General features: G+C 41.4%; 1 protein-coding gene across 4 annotated transcripts in view; it reads right to left on the reverse strand.

Annotated features, from left to right (window-relative positions):
* NEIL3 (nei like DNA glycosylase 3) overlaps window positions 1-15,325 on the reverse strand; it is a 78,210-nt gene that overhangs the window by 37,081 nt on the left and 25,804 nt on the right. Inside the window, exon 1 of one of the 4 annotated variants that reach the window (XM_070460109.1) lies at window positions 5,764-6,023. The exons of 2 other annotated variants lie outside the window; for them this stretch is intronic. In XM_070460109.1, coding sequence (XP_070316210.1) covers window positions 5,764-5,919 — 156 coding nt within the window. In that variant the 5' untranslated portion in view covers window positions 5,920-6,023. Of the gene's footprint in view, window positions 1-5,763; window positions 6,025-15,325 lie in introns of those variants that run through there. One more of the 4 variants, XM_070460111.1, reaches the window with a different exon arrangement.

The raw sequence follows: 15,325 nt of genomic DNA on the forward strand, positions 1-15,325 counted from the left end.
TTTTGAGAGCTCTTATGTACAAATGGGGCAAGGTTTTTGCAATAAGCCCAAGAATTAGAAGAGATTCACTTGTCCTACTGCAGAACCTGGGGTTATCACCTCTTCATGCAAGATTCAGCAGCCCATGCAAAATCAAAAATTAATTTCCACAAGCCTATTATTTTTTCTGTAACTATACACAATTGTCCAACATACACCTGACTTTCTCATTTTGACCCTTATAAACTTGTTACTATATTATCTGAACATTTCATTCTTTTTATTCCCCCTGAAATAAGAGAAAATCTCCTTTGCCACAATTTTAAGTATGATTGAGAAGGGTTCACCTTTCCATTTTCAAGTGGCTTGATAATAGGAAATCATCAAAACAACATATATCTTTGGAGACAGCACGTGATTTATTGTGCTGATTACCATTTATCCTGCCTATCCATGGGTGAACAAGGAAGATGAACTTTTAGAACAGAATAAGACTTTTCCACAGATAAATGGTTTAACTGTAGCACAATTACATATTTCCCCTAGAGAGGAAAAATATACCCTATTTACATTGACAGTCTCTCCTTTTTGTCCCCCACATAATTTTTACCCCCAATACAACAATACTTTTAGTAATCACAAGCCACTTATCTATCAATTTAAACCATCAAAAAAAACCTAATTTTAGCAAGAGAGGTCTTTACATAAAAACCTGTTCTACAATTTTGTAAGGGCAGAGGCTGTAAGCACTTACTCAGAGGCTAAATGTTTTATACACAATATGATTACACCAAAAGATTACACCCCTTTACAAAGTCATCATCAGATAGGTGGGTCTGGTGAGAAAGCCCTGATCTGGGAGAAAAAGGAACAAACAATTACAAGGACGTTTACTGCAGCTCAGACAGTAAAGAAACTGCCTGCAAAGCAGGAAACCCAGGTTCGATCCCTGGGTCGGGAAGATCCCTGGAGAAGGGAATGGCAATGCATTCCAGTACTCCTGCCTGGAGAATCCCATGGATGGAGGAGCCTGGCAGGCTACAGTCCATGGAGTCACAAAGAGTTGGACACAACTGAGTGACTAACACTACCACTACTTCTTACTTTGCTAGGCACTAAGCTAAGAGTTTTATGTGTCCTATAATCTGATTCTGACCAAACAGGCAAAGATGTGAGTATAAGCAACAAAGGAGCTGGAACTCAAAAATCAAGATGATCAGACGTTTTCTCTACATCATCCCCAACACTTTAGGGTTCACTAAAAGCTCCAGTGGCTGTGGAGAATCATCTCCCTGAGTTTCCTTAACTGTTCTCTCTCGGTTCACTCTTGCTCTATGACTCCATGTAATGCTGAATGCTGGTAGTAATGATCCTGAGTCATTAAGATGAAACCATTACCCGGATCCATGGAAGAATGTAAGCAAATACTATTATGCATGTTCTATACAAGTTAAAAAACCTCTTTTTAGATTTAAACGAATAAGCTTCATTTAGCTAGAAAATGAATCTTTGTGGATTAGCTCATTCCTTCATATAATGGCAATAAAATGAATTATGATTTCCACTTCCTCCAAAGGAGGGAGGAAAACTTTTATTATATGGCTTCATTATTTTCTTGTAATAGAAATTTCCATTTAACATGCATAACAAAATACACACTTATAGAGAAAGATTCCAAACTGAATTTATTTTTAAATCTTTCATCAAAACTATTTTTGCACTATTTAAAACTTTGCTCCTCTCCATCCATTCAAATGTTTACTAAATAACTCTGAGACACTGTGAAGGGCATATCTCCATCCATTCAAATGTTTACTAAATAACTCTGAGACACTGTGAAGGGTATATCAAGACGAGTAAGAATAACTAGCATACTACATACATATATCAAATCTTAAGGAGAGGGAGAGTAGCCAGAGGATCATGTTTCAAATGAAATGAATGCTTATAAACTGTTTCATATTCTGTTTTTGTGAAAGGAAACTGAAAACATATGCAGATTACACACTGATTTCACCAAAATATTGTATCCACCCAACAATTAAAATCGAAGGATTGACTCTTCACAGCTCATTAAGCAGACATGTTCATTTATACTCCAAGGTTGTTTCTTACCATAAGGTTCCAAAAGCTCCAGCAGTTTTATGCAATGTGCTTACAGAGTTGCATAATTTTATGCTGACAAGACAGTGGATCAAAACTCAGAAGTAATATAGTGCATGCACAACTAGAAAATGCTGGGCTTCTATGGCTAGGCTTTCTTCTTCAAAATGGGGGTCACTTGTCACAAGGAGACATGCCTTAGAACATGTTCTCCATGAACTTCAAACTTGAGCCAAGAGGAGGACTACAGGCCACAGTAGCTGATTCATTACAACAGTAGCTACACAGGTGAGATTCTTTTTTTGATACAATGATTATCTGGAGTTTCAATCATTTATTTTAAATGCCCAATTAGTATTCAACTCTCCTTTGTACTTTTTCATGTTTATTGCAATAAAAAGAAGATCATATGCAGTTATTATTTTTCAACTGCTGCCTCATGAAAACTAATGATTTCAAGCCAGTAGCAGAAACCTTTAAATAGCTTTAATGCTCAGGCACAAAGGTCTAGGAAACATGGGATCACCTATTAAAGTAGTGATTTACCCAAAGATCTGTGACAACCTACCACATTTTGATGAAATTTACTATAGGGCCTCCCTGGTGGTTCAGTCAGTAAAGAATGTGCCCACAGTGTGGGGGACCCGGGTTCAATCCCTAGGTCGGGAAGATCCCCTGGAGATGGGAATGGCAACCCACTCTAGTACTCTCGCCTGGAGAATTCCATGGACAGAGGAGCCTGGCGGGATCTCAAAAGAGTCAGACATGATTGCAACTAGCACTATGGATTCAATGACCCTCTAAAATGCAAAGACCCTTCATATTTACAAAGATTATTATTTCTTTAGATCAAGGGTCCATAAAGTGAAGCTATGGCAAAATATTTAGAATATTCCCAGTGATAAAGGGATTATTAATTCCATACTGATTTTCATATCGATTTTCAAAGCCAGTTCCCATAGAAGCAGATTCTTGATTCCAAATCATAAAGACCTATTCCAACTTTTAACACCTTTTTATGTCAAAGTATTAAATATAGTAATGTTGAGGGATTGCTTCCAAGTGATATTATTAATTGTTCATCCACTGATGAAGCATCCATGCTTCGTGGAAGCATGGATTCCATTTCATGCTAATGGAAGCCATTAGCATTACCAAAGTAGGTAAGCCAACTGGCTAAACTGAACAAAAGTAGAAATGGTGGCAGATACAGCCAAAAACTTAAGGTCTCACTTCTCTGATTAATATGTAGTCACCACTATATGCTGAGCAGTATGGTATTTTTGCCAAAATGAATTAGCATTTTCCTACTGAACTTTTATAACTGAGGGGAACTATGGTTAAAAGTGTCAGGCTTTGGAGTTTGAAAGAAGGGAGATTAAACCTGGTTCATCCCTTCCTAGTCATGTGATACTGGGCAACTTAATTACTTAAACTCACTTGAGCTTCACATTCCTTATCTGTAGAATCAGGTTAATCCTTTATCATAGAGCTATTACTTTTTATAATGAAATGAAATATAACAGTTCTTCAAAAGCACTTTGTGCCTTGGAACTGAAGATAATCATAAATGGAAAGGAAATGTTCATGCTGGTCCTAAAGACCAATGAGGTAATGTCTATTTAAAACAGTAAATGGGATTCTCAAGGAAGTAAGTTTATCTGACTCATCTTGTATCCTTGGGAGCTAGTAATAGCTTAAAACTTAATATAGAATATATTATTGTTTAATGATGTAAATTATGATATCCATAACATATTCATGCCATATCCATTACCACACCCTATTCCCTTTACTTCCAAAATAGCAATTCTGTTCCCTTCTCTTCATTTCTGTCACCAGCCCCCTCCTCTGTGCTCCAGGCAGCCTTCTCGGATTCCTACAGTCCTCACCTGAGAAGGCAGCATGTGCCCTGGCTTTCTGCCAATCTTATGATTTTCCTTTGCAAGGAGAATGATCTTTCAAACTGTCACTGGATCTTAACACCCTTCAAAGACCCCCATTATTACAGAATGAGTAGAGTCCCTACAAAGTTCTGCAAAGATTCCCAGGATCTGACTTCGACCAGCAATCTCAATTTTGTCTTATTTCAAACCACGTTCCCTGTATCTCATCATCCCCTTTCCAGCCACACCAGATTTCTTTCAATCTCTCTTCCTTTGCTATTGCCTGCAGTGTTCCGCCTGCCAACCTTCAGTTCAGATCTAGGTATCTCCTCACCCTTCACACCTCAGCTTAATTGTTACTGTCTCAGCAAAGCCATCCTTGAACTTCCTGTAAGTTCTCATGGAACCATGTACCTTTACTTTAGAGAATTTATCAACTTATATTTCTTTCTGTTCTTACCTAATGAATGTCTATGTATCTTCCCAACTAAAGAATAGCCCCCACAAGGGGGAAGTGTTAAGTTTCTGTTACCCAGGTTCCTTGAGTATTCAAAATTCTGTTGAATGAGTGATTTTTCTAAACATTAATACTCTTAAGAGACTACTCAGGATTCATCTCTGTGGTATCCTGAAATGATTTTGAAAGAAACACTATAATAAAAGAACAGGTTCAGTGTACTAACTGACATATAGTCAAAATAAATAAAACACAAGGGCAGTCGGAAGGAGACGCAAAAATTATTCTCTGTCCAAGTCTGAAAATGTATTTACTCAGACTGAGAACTTCATTTCTTTCAAGTTGTAAGCATATGCTAATTTCATAGCAAGCAACTTTTTTCTTCCAGGACCAAAGGCTATGATGAAGCTTTGCAGGAGAAATTGAAGTACAGCGCAATAATGCATGCATTCATGAAATACAATCATTCGTACATCTGAAGGGCTTTTAAGGCACGAGGTTTAATCAGAATATTTTCAGTACAAGTTCTAAGTTCTTACCAAATGAAAATCACACCATCTGCAATGCATGTCTGAGTGGCAAGAAGCTGTGCTACAACTTCCTTTGAAAAGAAATAAATTCACTTAAGGGAACCAAAATGGTTCTGCCCCTTCATTAGATGGCAATATTGAGTTGAGTGGACAGGGTGGTGCTAATCTTCTGTGTGAAATTTTAGGATTATGTATTAGTTGTAATACATTTTCAGTTGCAGAATACTAGGCAGGCGAGAAGCTAGAATTTTATCCTACAAGCTTACTGTCTTTAAAATGTGAAAAACAAAGAAGAAGAAAAAAGAGGTTGCAGACATCTGATAATATTAACAGCAGAAAATGCGGCTATGGACAGAAGGAAACCATCTCTTGCTGGGCTATAAAGAAAATAAGCAAGGTAGCATGGAATAAAACACCTTCCATCACTTCCCACCCGGGCATCTCCAAGGCGGCCTTAACTCAGCGGTCCAGCAACCAACCCTCAACCGCAGTGCGCAGGCGCACTAGTAGGGCATTCTCCCTCGGGCGAAGTCAAAGTACGCCTTAGGAAAGACCAGGCCCCAGGAAGCCTTGTGGAAAAGGAAATGGCAACCCACTCCAGTATTCTTGCCTGGGGACTCCCGTGGACAGGGGAGGCTGGTGGGCTGCCGTCCGCGGGGTCGCACTGAGTCGGACACGACTGAAGTGACTTAGCAGCAGCAGCAGGAAGCCTTGACCAGAGCTAAGGCACTTTGGACCCTGGAAACCCGGTGGGCTTTTTGTTCTGTCTCCCATGCTGGTCCCCTAGTGAGACAACGACGCTGCTCACCTGTGAGGAGCCCACAGGCCCGGAGGCGGCCGGCGGCGAGCCGGACCCCCCCAGGCCCTGCAGCTCGCGGCCCCGCACGTCAGTCACCGCCTGGCCCGGGCGCAAGCGCGCCCGAATCTTCTCTCCATTTAGAGTACAACCCGGGCCTTCCACCATCGCCCGGGCCTACGCTGCACCCCACTAAGCTGCAAAGCCAGCCGAGAAAACTGCCGCGTAACTTCACCTCAGCGCAGGCACTTAGCTCCTCTGAGAAGTTCAAATCTCGCGCGCTCCTGGCCCCGCCCCGGCCCCGCCCCGCCAGCGCCCCCCACCCCCTCGCGGCCCGGCTCCTCGGCGCAAGCGCAGTGGCCCAGCTTCCGGGCCCGGACACGGGGCTGCAATAGAAAGGAGCGAATTGATGCTCACTCACCACCCTCCCCTGGGGGCTGAACTATATATCCTCCGAAGCTCCAATTTTGTTTTCTTTGCTTTGAGGTTTTGCCCTTGTCCTTGAGCTGCACGGTACGCGCACGTTTTGTGACCTGATCCTGTTATTCTTCCCCAAGTCCGAGGTGGCCTGGGAGGCCTCAGGTTTCTGCAGGCCCTCCTCAGGCTTGGATGGGCGCAGAGGGACTCAGGGGAAGGTTTTTACAACTAGCAGCTTTTACTTTTCTCCTATAGGTTTAGCATGTCTTAGAAAACGTGGCCTAATATGCCAAGTTTATCTTCCTGTCTATGTTAAAACCCTCTTCATTTTTTGATACCTGAGCTAAGCAAGATTCTACAAAAATTCATGCAAATATTCTGTTCTGGGATGTCCGAGATGAGCACCATTTGAAATTGCTTTGTAAAAAGGCAGGGATCTATATAAATTTGAGGCAATGCATAGTTTTTCGAATTTACACAGTGTTGCACACATGAAAATATATGACTCCATACAACTTTTTAAATAATGAAAAACCTAGTCCTTTTTGAAAATTAAAATATAGCACATTAAAACACAACATCAATTTATCAATAACTTAGTAAGCATATCACCGCTGTCATTAAACCAGAAGAATGTATATACTAAAGATTTAAATTTAAAAATTGGAAGAGTAATGTCTTTCTCTCTGTAGTGAGAAATTAATCATCAAGAGTTAGCTGGATCAGGCTCAGGATTCTTTGTATTTCCTTGTTTAATTATTGTTTACACTTCTAGGTCAGGTTACAAACTAGTCAAGGAAGAATCCTATTCCCTAACAACCCAAATTCAGTCATGAACTCTGCCCTTTGATGGAAGACAGTCTTCATACGCCCAAGCTCGGGGGCGGCACTCAAACTCAGGGGCCAGAGCCCAGAGGAGCTATCCCATGTCCAAGGTAAGGAGCAGCAGCTGCACTTTGCTGGAGCTGCATGAAGAGATACCCCACGTTCAAGGTAAGAGAAACTCAAGTAAGACGGTAGGCGCTGAGAGAGGGCATCAGAGGGCAGACAGTCTGAAACCACAATCACAAACAACTAGCCAATCTGATCACACGGACCACAGGTCGTGTGGTCAGTGAAACTAAGCCATGCTGTGTGGGGCCACCCAAGACGGATGGGTCATGGTGGAGAGGTCTGACAGAATGTGGTCCACTGGAGAAGGGAATGGCAAACCACTTCAGTATTCTTGCCTTGAGAACCCCATGAGCAGTATGAGAAGGCAAAATGATAGGATACTGAAAGAGAAACTCCCCAGGTCAGTATGTGCCCAATACGCTACTGGAGATCAGTGGAGAAATAACTCCAGAAAGAATGAAGGGATGGAGCCAAAGCAAAAATAACACCCAGTTGTGGATGGGACTGGTGATAGAAGCAAGGTCCGATGCTGTAAAGAGCAATATTGCTTAGGAACCTGGAATGTTAGGTCTATGAATCAAGGCAAATTGGAAGTGGTCAAACAGGAGGTGGCAAGAGTGAACATCGACATTCTAGGAATCAGTGAACTAAGATGGACTGGAATGTGTGAATTTAACTCAGATGACAATTATATTTACTACTGTGGGCAGGAATCCCTTAGAAGAAATGGAGTAGCCATCACAGTCAACAAAAGACTCCGAAATGCAGTACTTGGATGCAATCTCAAAAACAACAGAATGATCTCTGTTCGTTTCCAAGGCAAATCATTCAATATCATGGTAATCCAAGTCTATGCCCCAACAAGTATGACTGAAGAAGCTGAAGTTGAAAGGTTCTATGAAGACCTAAAAGACCTTTTAGAACTAACACCCAAAAAAGATGTCCTCTCATTATAGGGAACTGGAGTGCAAAAGTAGGAAGTCAAGAACTACCTGGAGTAACAGGCAAATTTGGCCTTGGAGTACGGAATGAAGTAGGGCAAAGGCTAATAGAGTTTTGCCAAGAGAACGCGCTGGTCATAGCAAACACCCTCTTCCAACAACACAAGAGAAGACTCTACATGTGGACATCACCAGATGGTCGACACCAAAATCAGATTGATTATATTCTTTGCAGTCAAAGATGGAGAAGCTCTATACAGTCAGCAAAAACAAGACTGGGAGCTGACTGTGGCTCAGATCATGAACTCCTTATTGCCAAATTCAGACTTAAATTGAAAAAAGTGGGGAAAACCACTAGACTATTCAGTGGTTTAGGATTTGACCTAAATCAAATCCCTTATGGTTATACAGTGGAAGTGAGAAATGGCTTTAAGGGACTAAACCTGGTAGACAGAGTGCCTGATGAACTATGGACGGAGGTTTGTGACATTGTATAGGAGACAGGGATCAAGATTATCCCCAAGAAAAAGAAATGCAAAAAAGCAAAATGGCTGTCTGAGGAGGCCTTACAAATAGCTGTGAAAAGAAGAGAAGCAAAAGGCAAGAGAGAAAAAGAAAGATATTCCCATTTGAATGCAGAGTTCCAAAGAATAGCCAGGAGAGATAAGAAAGCCTTCCTCAGCAATCAGTGGAAAGAAATAGAGGAAAACAATAGAATGGGAAAGACTAAAGATCTCTTCAAGAAAGTTAGAGATACCAAGGGAACATTTCATGCAAAGATGGGCTCAATAAAGGACAGAAATGGTATGGACCTAACAGAAGCAGAAGATATGAAGAAGAGGTGGCAAGAATACACAGAACTGTACAAAAAAGATCTTCATGACCCAGATAATCATGATGGTGTGATCACTCACCTAGAGCCAGACATTCTGGAACATGAAGTCAAGTGGGCCTTAGGAAGTATCACTATGAACAAAGCTAGTGGAGGTGATGGAATTGCAGTTGAGCTATTTCAAATCCTGAAAGATGATGCTGTGAAAGTGCTGCACTCAATATGCCAGCAAATTTGGAAAATACAGCAGTGGCCCCAGGACTGGAAAAGCTCAGTTTTCATTCCAATCCCAAAGAAAGGCAGTGCCAAAGAATGCTCAAACTACGGCCAAATTGCACTTATCTCACACACTAGTAAAGTAATGCTCAAAATTCTCCAAGCCAGGCTTCAGCAATACATAAACAGAGAACCTCCAGATGTTCGAGCTGGTTTTAGAAAAGGCAGAGGAACCAGAGATCAGATTGCCAACATCCGATGGATCATCAAAAAAGCAAGAGAGTTCCAGGAAAACATCTACTTCTGCTTTATTGACTATGCCAAAGCCTTTGACTGTGTGGATCACAGTGAACTGTGGAAAATTCTGAAAGAGATGGGAATACCAGACCACCTGCCTCTTGAGAAACCTGTATGCAGGTCAGGAAGCAACCATTAGAACTGGACATGGAACAACAGACTGGTTCCAAATAGGAATAGGCATACATCAGGGCTGTATATTGTCATCCTGCTTATTTAACTTATATGCAGAGTACATCATGAGAAATGCTGGACTGGATGAAGCACAAGCTGGGATCAAGATTGCCAGGAGCAATATCAATAACCTCAGATACGCAGATGACACCACCCTTATGGCAGAAAGTGAAGTGGAAGTAAAGAGCCTCTTGATGAAAGTGAAAGAGGAGAGTGAAAAAGTTGGCTTAAAGCTCAACATTCGGAAAACTTAAGTCATGGCATCCGGTCCCATCACTTCGTGGCAGATGGATGGGGAAACAGTGGCTAACTTTATTTTTGGGGGCTCCAAAATCACTGTAGATGGTGACTGCAGCCATGAAATTAAAAGATGCTTACTCCTTGGAAGGAAAGTTATGAGCAACCTCGACAGCATATTAAAAAGCAGAGACATTACTTTGTCAACAAAGGTCCATCTAGTCAAGGCTATGGTTTTTCCAGTAGTCATGTATGGATGTGAGAGTTGGATTATGAAGAAAGCTGAGCACTGAAGAATAGATGCTTTTGAACTGTGGTGTTGGAGAAGAGTCTTGAGAGTCCCTTGGACTGCAAGGAGATCCATCCAGTCCATCCTAAAGGAAATCATTTCTGGGTATTCTTTGAAAGGACTGATGTTAAAGCTGAAACTACAATATTTTGGCCACCTGATACGAAGAGCTGACTGTTTTTAAAAGACCCTGATGTTGGGAAAGATTGAAGGCAGGAGGAGAAGGGGACGACAGAGGATGAGATGGTTAGATGGCATCACCAACTCAATGAACATGAGTTTGGGTAAACCCTGGGAGTTGATGATGGACAGGGAGGCCTGGTGTGCTGCGGTTCATGGGGTCGCAAAGAATTGGTCATGACTTAGCGACTGAACTGATCCTGAGTCTTCATACAATTATTCATGTTTCCCTTTTTAGTAATTTTTTTTTCTCCCTAACAAATTATTTCATTCAGTATATCAAAGTTTTGCCGGTGAAGAGTTTGCAGGGGTTGGGCTGAGTGGTTCTAGATCAGTGCTTGTCAAGAAGTTTCAGTCTAAAGGCCTGACTGTAGCTAGAAGACCCATGTAAGAGATGGCTCTCTTTTACAGCTATTGGCAGGAGGCCTTGGTTTCTCATTGTATGGTTCCCTCCATCGGGGTGCTCAGCTGTTTTCCTGACATGGCAGGTAACATCCCAGAGTGTGTGACCCAAGCGAGAAGGCAAGGAAAAGGCTGTAATGGCCTTACTCCTTGTCTCTGCAGTGGCCCACCCTCACCCTCACTACTGTTCATTAGCATCCAGTCATTCTGAACAGCCCACAGAGGGTAAGCGAGGGGAATTAAACTTTATCCCTAGAAGCGAGGAGAATCAAAGAACTTCTGAACATATTTTATATCCATCACAATTTTCAGTCATCTGACTGATTCGTCATGGACTTATTCTCTTTAGCTGTTGTGTACTGGTACACATTTGGATCAAATAAAATCTTTAATTAGAATTAGGTTCACCATCCTCCAGAGAGCTGAGTTAAGAGCTGGGGAGTAACACTGAAGATATTGCGAGATGTCACTAACATGCCCCTCGAGGCTGAGATAGATTTTGTTTCACTGTGACTAGCCTTTGAGTCTTTGGCTATTTCTCTGTTATCCCTCCTTACTTGCAATTAGGAGCAAACTGGCATGCCCTGTGCATCTGCAGTGTTTATAAAGAGTCATGTCACCATTGCAAGTAAACCTACTCTGCTTTAGACTCTATTTCTTCTTAAGCATTATTTATTACTTGATGACTTTATAAGTCATTCATTTTCTCTAGAACGCACTTTTTTCTTATGTAAAATAAAACATACTTTTCTTATAAACCTCCACATGATGTTTTTTGCTTTAATTCACAAATAAGGTAAGATACAGGAAAGCACTTCAAAAACTGTAAAACACCACAAATTCAAGGAATTAGGATAAATTCTATTTGCTGTTCTCTGTTTCTTGGCTCATGCTGTAATTCTCACGTTTTCTTAACCTCGTCTTCATTCCAGTTTCCTGAGATTCTCCCGATCTGAAGTCCTAGCTGAATGCATATCCTCCAAGAAACTTTACAGATACATTTTACAAATGTAGGAACTGAGGCTCAGAGAGGTTATGTAACATGCTCAAGGTTACAGACTTGGGATTCAACCAGGCCAGCCAAGGTCTTAGACAAATCTTGTCAGCAACATCACTTATATGACACTACCTACAATCAAATATATTTAGCAACAACTTATGACATGGTGGTTTAGAGGAAAAATACATCTTAGTCAGCCTCATATGGGAATTAAAGACAATCTCAAAAGCTTCCTTTAGCTTATATGCTGTTGTTGTTTGGTCAGTAAGTGGTGTCCAACTCTTTCGCAACCCAATGGACTGTAGCCCACCAGACTCCTCTCTCCATGGGATTTCCCAGGCAAGAATACTGGAGTGGGTTGCCATTTCCTTCTCCAGGAGATCTTCCCGACCAAAGGATCAAAGCCACATCTCTTACAGCTCCTGCACTGGCAGGTGGATTCTTTACCACTGAGCCACCTTTAGCATATTAAGCTTTGACACCTTTTGTGTAATGAAACTTTGTTTTGACTCTTCTCCTTACAATGTCTGTGGACAGATTTTTAGCTTGAGTGATAAAAATGTAGTATGGGGGAAATTTCTTTTAATTTCTGTTTTACATAAGGTACCTGAATATATTTAACAAGTAGAGAGAGAACAGCCATCCTCTCCGAACACACTCTTAATCTGAGCTCTGAATAGAGAAAATAGTCATTAGTGAACATCACATGCAGGTGTTTTCAGTGATATTTACTGAAGAGTCTCCAGTTTCTACCCATTAAGAGAAACTTTTAATGTTAGGCTGTAAGAAGAAGCATAAAATGCATAGCAACAGAAACCATTTTTGACATGTCTATTATTTGAAGCAAATGCCAAATGCTGAGACTTTGCAAAGCAGCAGATCTTGTTTCATTGTGAAGGCTGCAAGTGCCAGGTGACAGTTTTCTTCTTGCAAAGTCAAAATCTAAATTGCAGAACCAACCATGGTCTCCGAGGTGGCCCACAAAACTGCTCTGACACATCTGACCTTTTCACAATGCTGTGAAGTCTAGGATTGGGCACTTTAATTTTGCCAGACTCTCCATGAGAAGGATTTTTCTAATTTATTTCTTAATTTAAGCATATTTAGTAAGTGAAGGTAGTTTCTGAGCATGAACTTAATTTGGGACAAACAATAATTAAGCAGTTCATAAACACAGGACAGCACAGATACTCTCTTTGTAAGGGGTTCTTTCTATGAGAAAGGGTAGGAGAATGAATTTATTTTCTGTTCTGGAATAGAAAAGTGTATTATTTTTGTAAATATCTTGAAGCAACATTCCTCATCTGTTTCAGATACTGGAGAGCATGTTCAAGTTGAGGCATGAAAGTCACCATTTCCTCATTCATTCGAAAAGCAGTGAAATTATTGGGCCCCGAATTTGTTGCAGGAAGACGGCTAGATCCATGGAAACAGACAGAAGTCAGAGATCTAGACAGCTCACCAACCAGGGCAGAGAGAAGAGGAAATAAACACCCACATGCAGATATAGGTAACCTCAGGTGCTCAGCAGACGCAGGGAGGAGACCTCGGTCCCAGACATCTCAGCTAAACTCTGAGGACACACAAGTATGAGTTCTCTGCATAAAGAAAAAGGAAACAGGGAATTTGAGGCAGACGGGGGAAGCATATTTACAATGCCAGGAGGTATGAGAGAATGTCATATCTGGGGAACTACAAGAATATCTGAAGGACAAGTGGACAGGGAGTGGGGGCAGACAGGGCCAGGAGAAGTCAGAGAAGCCAGGTTACGGAAAGTTGGATGATATGCTAAGTAGGAGGGGTTCTTTCTAAGACAGAGGTAGGAGATTCTGTTGAAAGGAATAGGGGGACAGACAGGAGTCTGTGCAGCAGATTAACATCTTTAGATCTGCTTTATTAAGCAGAAGGGCATGAAGCAGTGGGTCTTGATCCATAACATCTGGTCACAACCAGGGGGAAGAGAGAGTTCTAGGATCTAATGGGCCCAGGGAAAAGATGCTACTAAATATCCTATAAGGTTCAGAACAAGCCACCACAACAAATAATTAATTATCCATTTGAAAGCGCTAATTGTGCCAAGGTTGAGAAAGCCCAGAGTGCGGGGAGAGGGCTGAATAATGCTCTCCCCACCAATACATTCATGATCTGATCCATGGAATTTTTGAACAAGTTTCCTTAAATGGCAAAAGGGATTGGACAGCTGTGATTAAAGAGTGTGATATAAGGAGATGATCCTGAATTATCTGAGTGCGCCCAACGTAATCACGAGGGTCAGATAAGAGGAGGCATGAGGGTCAAAAACAAAAAAAGTAGTGTGAGGACAGACGCAGTCAATGAAGGAGATGTGATGACACCTTTGAAGATGGAGCAGGGAGCCAAGCGCCAAGGAACACAGGTGAACCTGCAGAAGGAGCCAGCCCTGCTGACACCCTGACTCCTGGCCAGGGAGACTGATTCTGAACTCTAACCTTCAGAACAGTTAGAGAATAAACATGTGTCATTCTAAGCGCCTAAACATGTACTATTTATAGCAGCAACAGGAAATTAATATGCCTGTCTTGGAGACTAGGGCAGATGGGACGTGAGTCTTGAGGCAGAATAAACACTAAGGAGGATGGGTCAGTATTGCCAGGCACTCAGCTGAGCTCTGGGGATACAACAGTGATCAGGGCAGAGAAAAATTTCTGTTCTCTTGAAACATACAGTGTTTTCCTTTCTTTTATTTATCTATGAGTTCTTATTGTATTCCAGGAAGTAATGCCCGTATCATGCTAAAACTGCCTTTCCCAATTCATCATACATCAACTCCCTTTTCCATCTTCAGTCTTCTTTTGTATTTATTTGAACTTATCAGTATTTTACATTATAATTTGTACCCCCAAGTCCAAGGTATTTTAATGTCATAAAAATATCTCCCCACATTTTTTCTATTAATGTTGTTTATAGTTTTATTATGATAGATTGGTTGTTATTCACAGTTACCCATTCACTCCTTCATGTCACTGTTATTAACACATTCCTGTCGTGTGTCCCTGTAAAGAAATGCACTTTACCACACCATTGACAGGACCAACCATTGGACTACCTTTGGCTGACCGAATGCGCATTCTCTTATCTGATCCTAAACTTGCAAGTAAGAAATAAAATGTCTATTGTCAGAAGCCAGTGAGACTTTAGGTTGGCTTGTCATGCAGCATGCCCTGGATAAATTTATGCTTATATTTAGGCCTCTTACCTGGGATGCCTTCGGGTTTTCCCCATGACTTATCAGTAAAGAATCCCCCTGCAATGCAGGAGCCACAGGAGACGAGGGTTCGATCCCTGGGCTGGGAAGACCCCTGGAGAAGGGCATGGCAACCCACTCCAGTATTCTTGCCTGGAGAATCCCATGGACAGAGGAGGCTGGCGGGCTACAGTCCACAGGGTCGCAAACAGCTGCATATGACTGAAGTGACTTAGCACATGCACATCTGCAATGCCATCATTGTTATATACACTTATCCTTCATATATAATTCTGCTTGGTCTCTCTATTCTGTTTCATTGATCTATCTGTTCCTATACCAGTTCTACACTGTTTCTTAGAACTGTGATATTACTATATGTCTTAATATCTCATGAGTTCCTACTTGTCTTCCTTCTCAAAATTATATTAGCTTTGTATGAATGTGTAAACTTTATTATATTTAAAATCAG

This window comes from Odocoileus virginianus, chromosome 32, assembly GCF_023699985.2.
Source record: "Odocoileus virginianus isolate 20LAN1187 ecotype Illinois chromosome 32, Ovbor_1.2, whole genome shotgun sequence".
NCBI classification, from domain to species: Eukaryota; Metazoa; Chordata; class Mammalia; order Artiodactyla; family Cervidae; genus Odocoileus; species Odocoileus virginianus.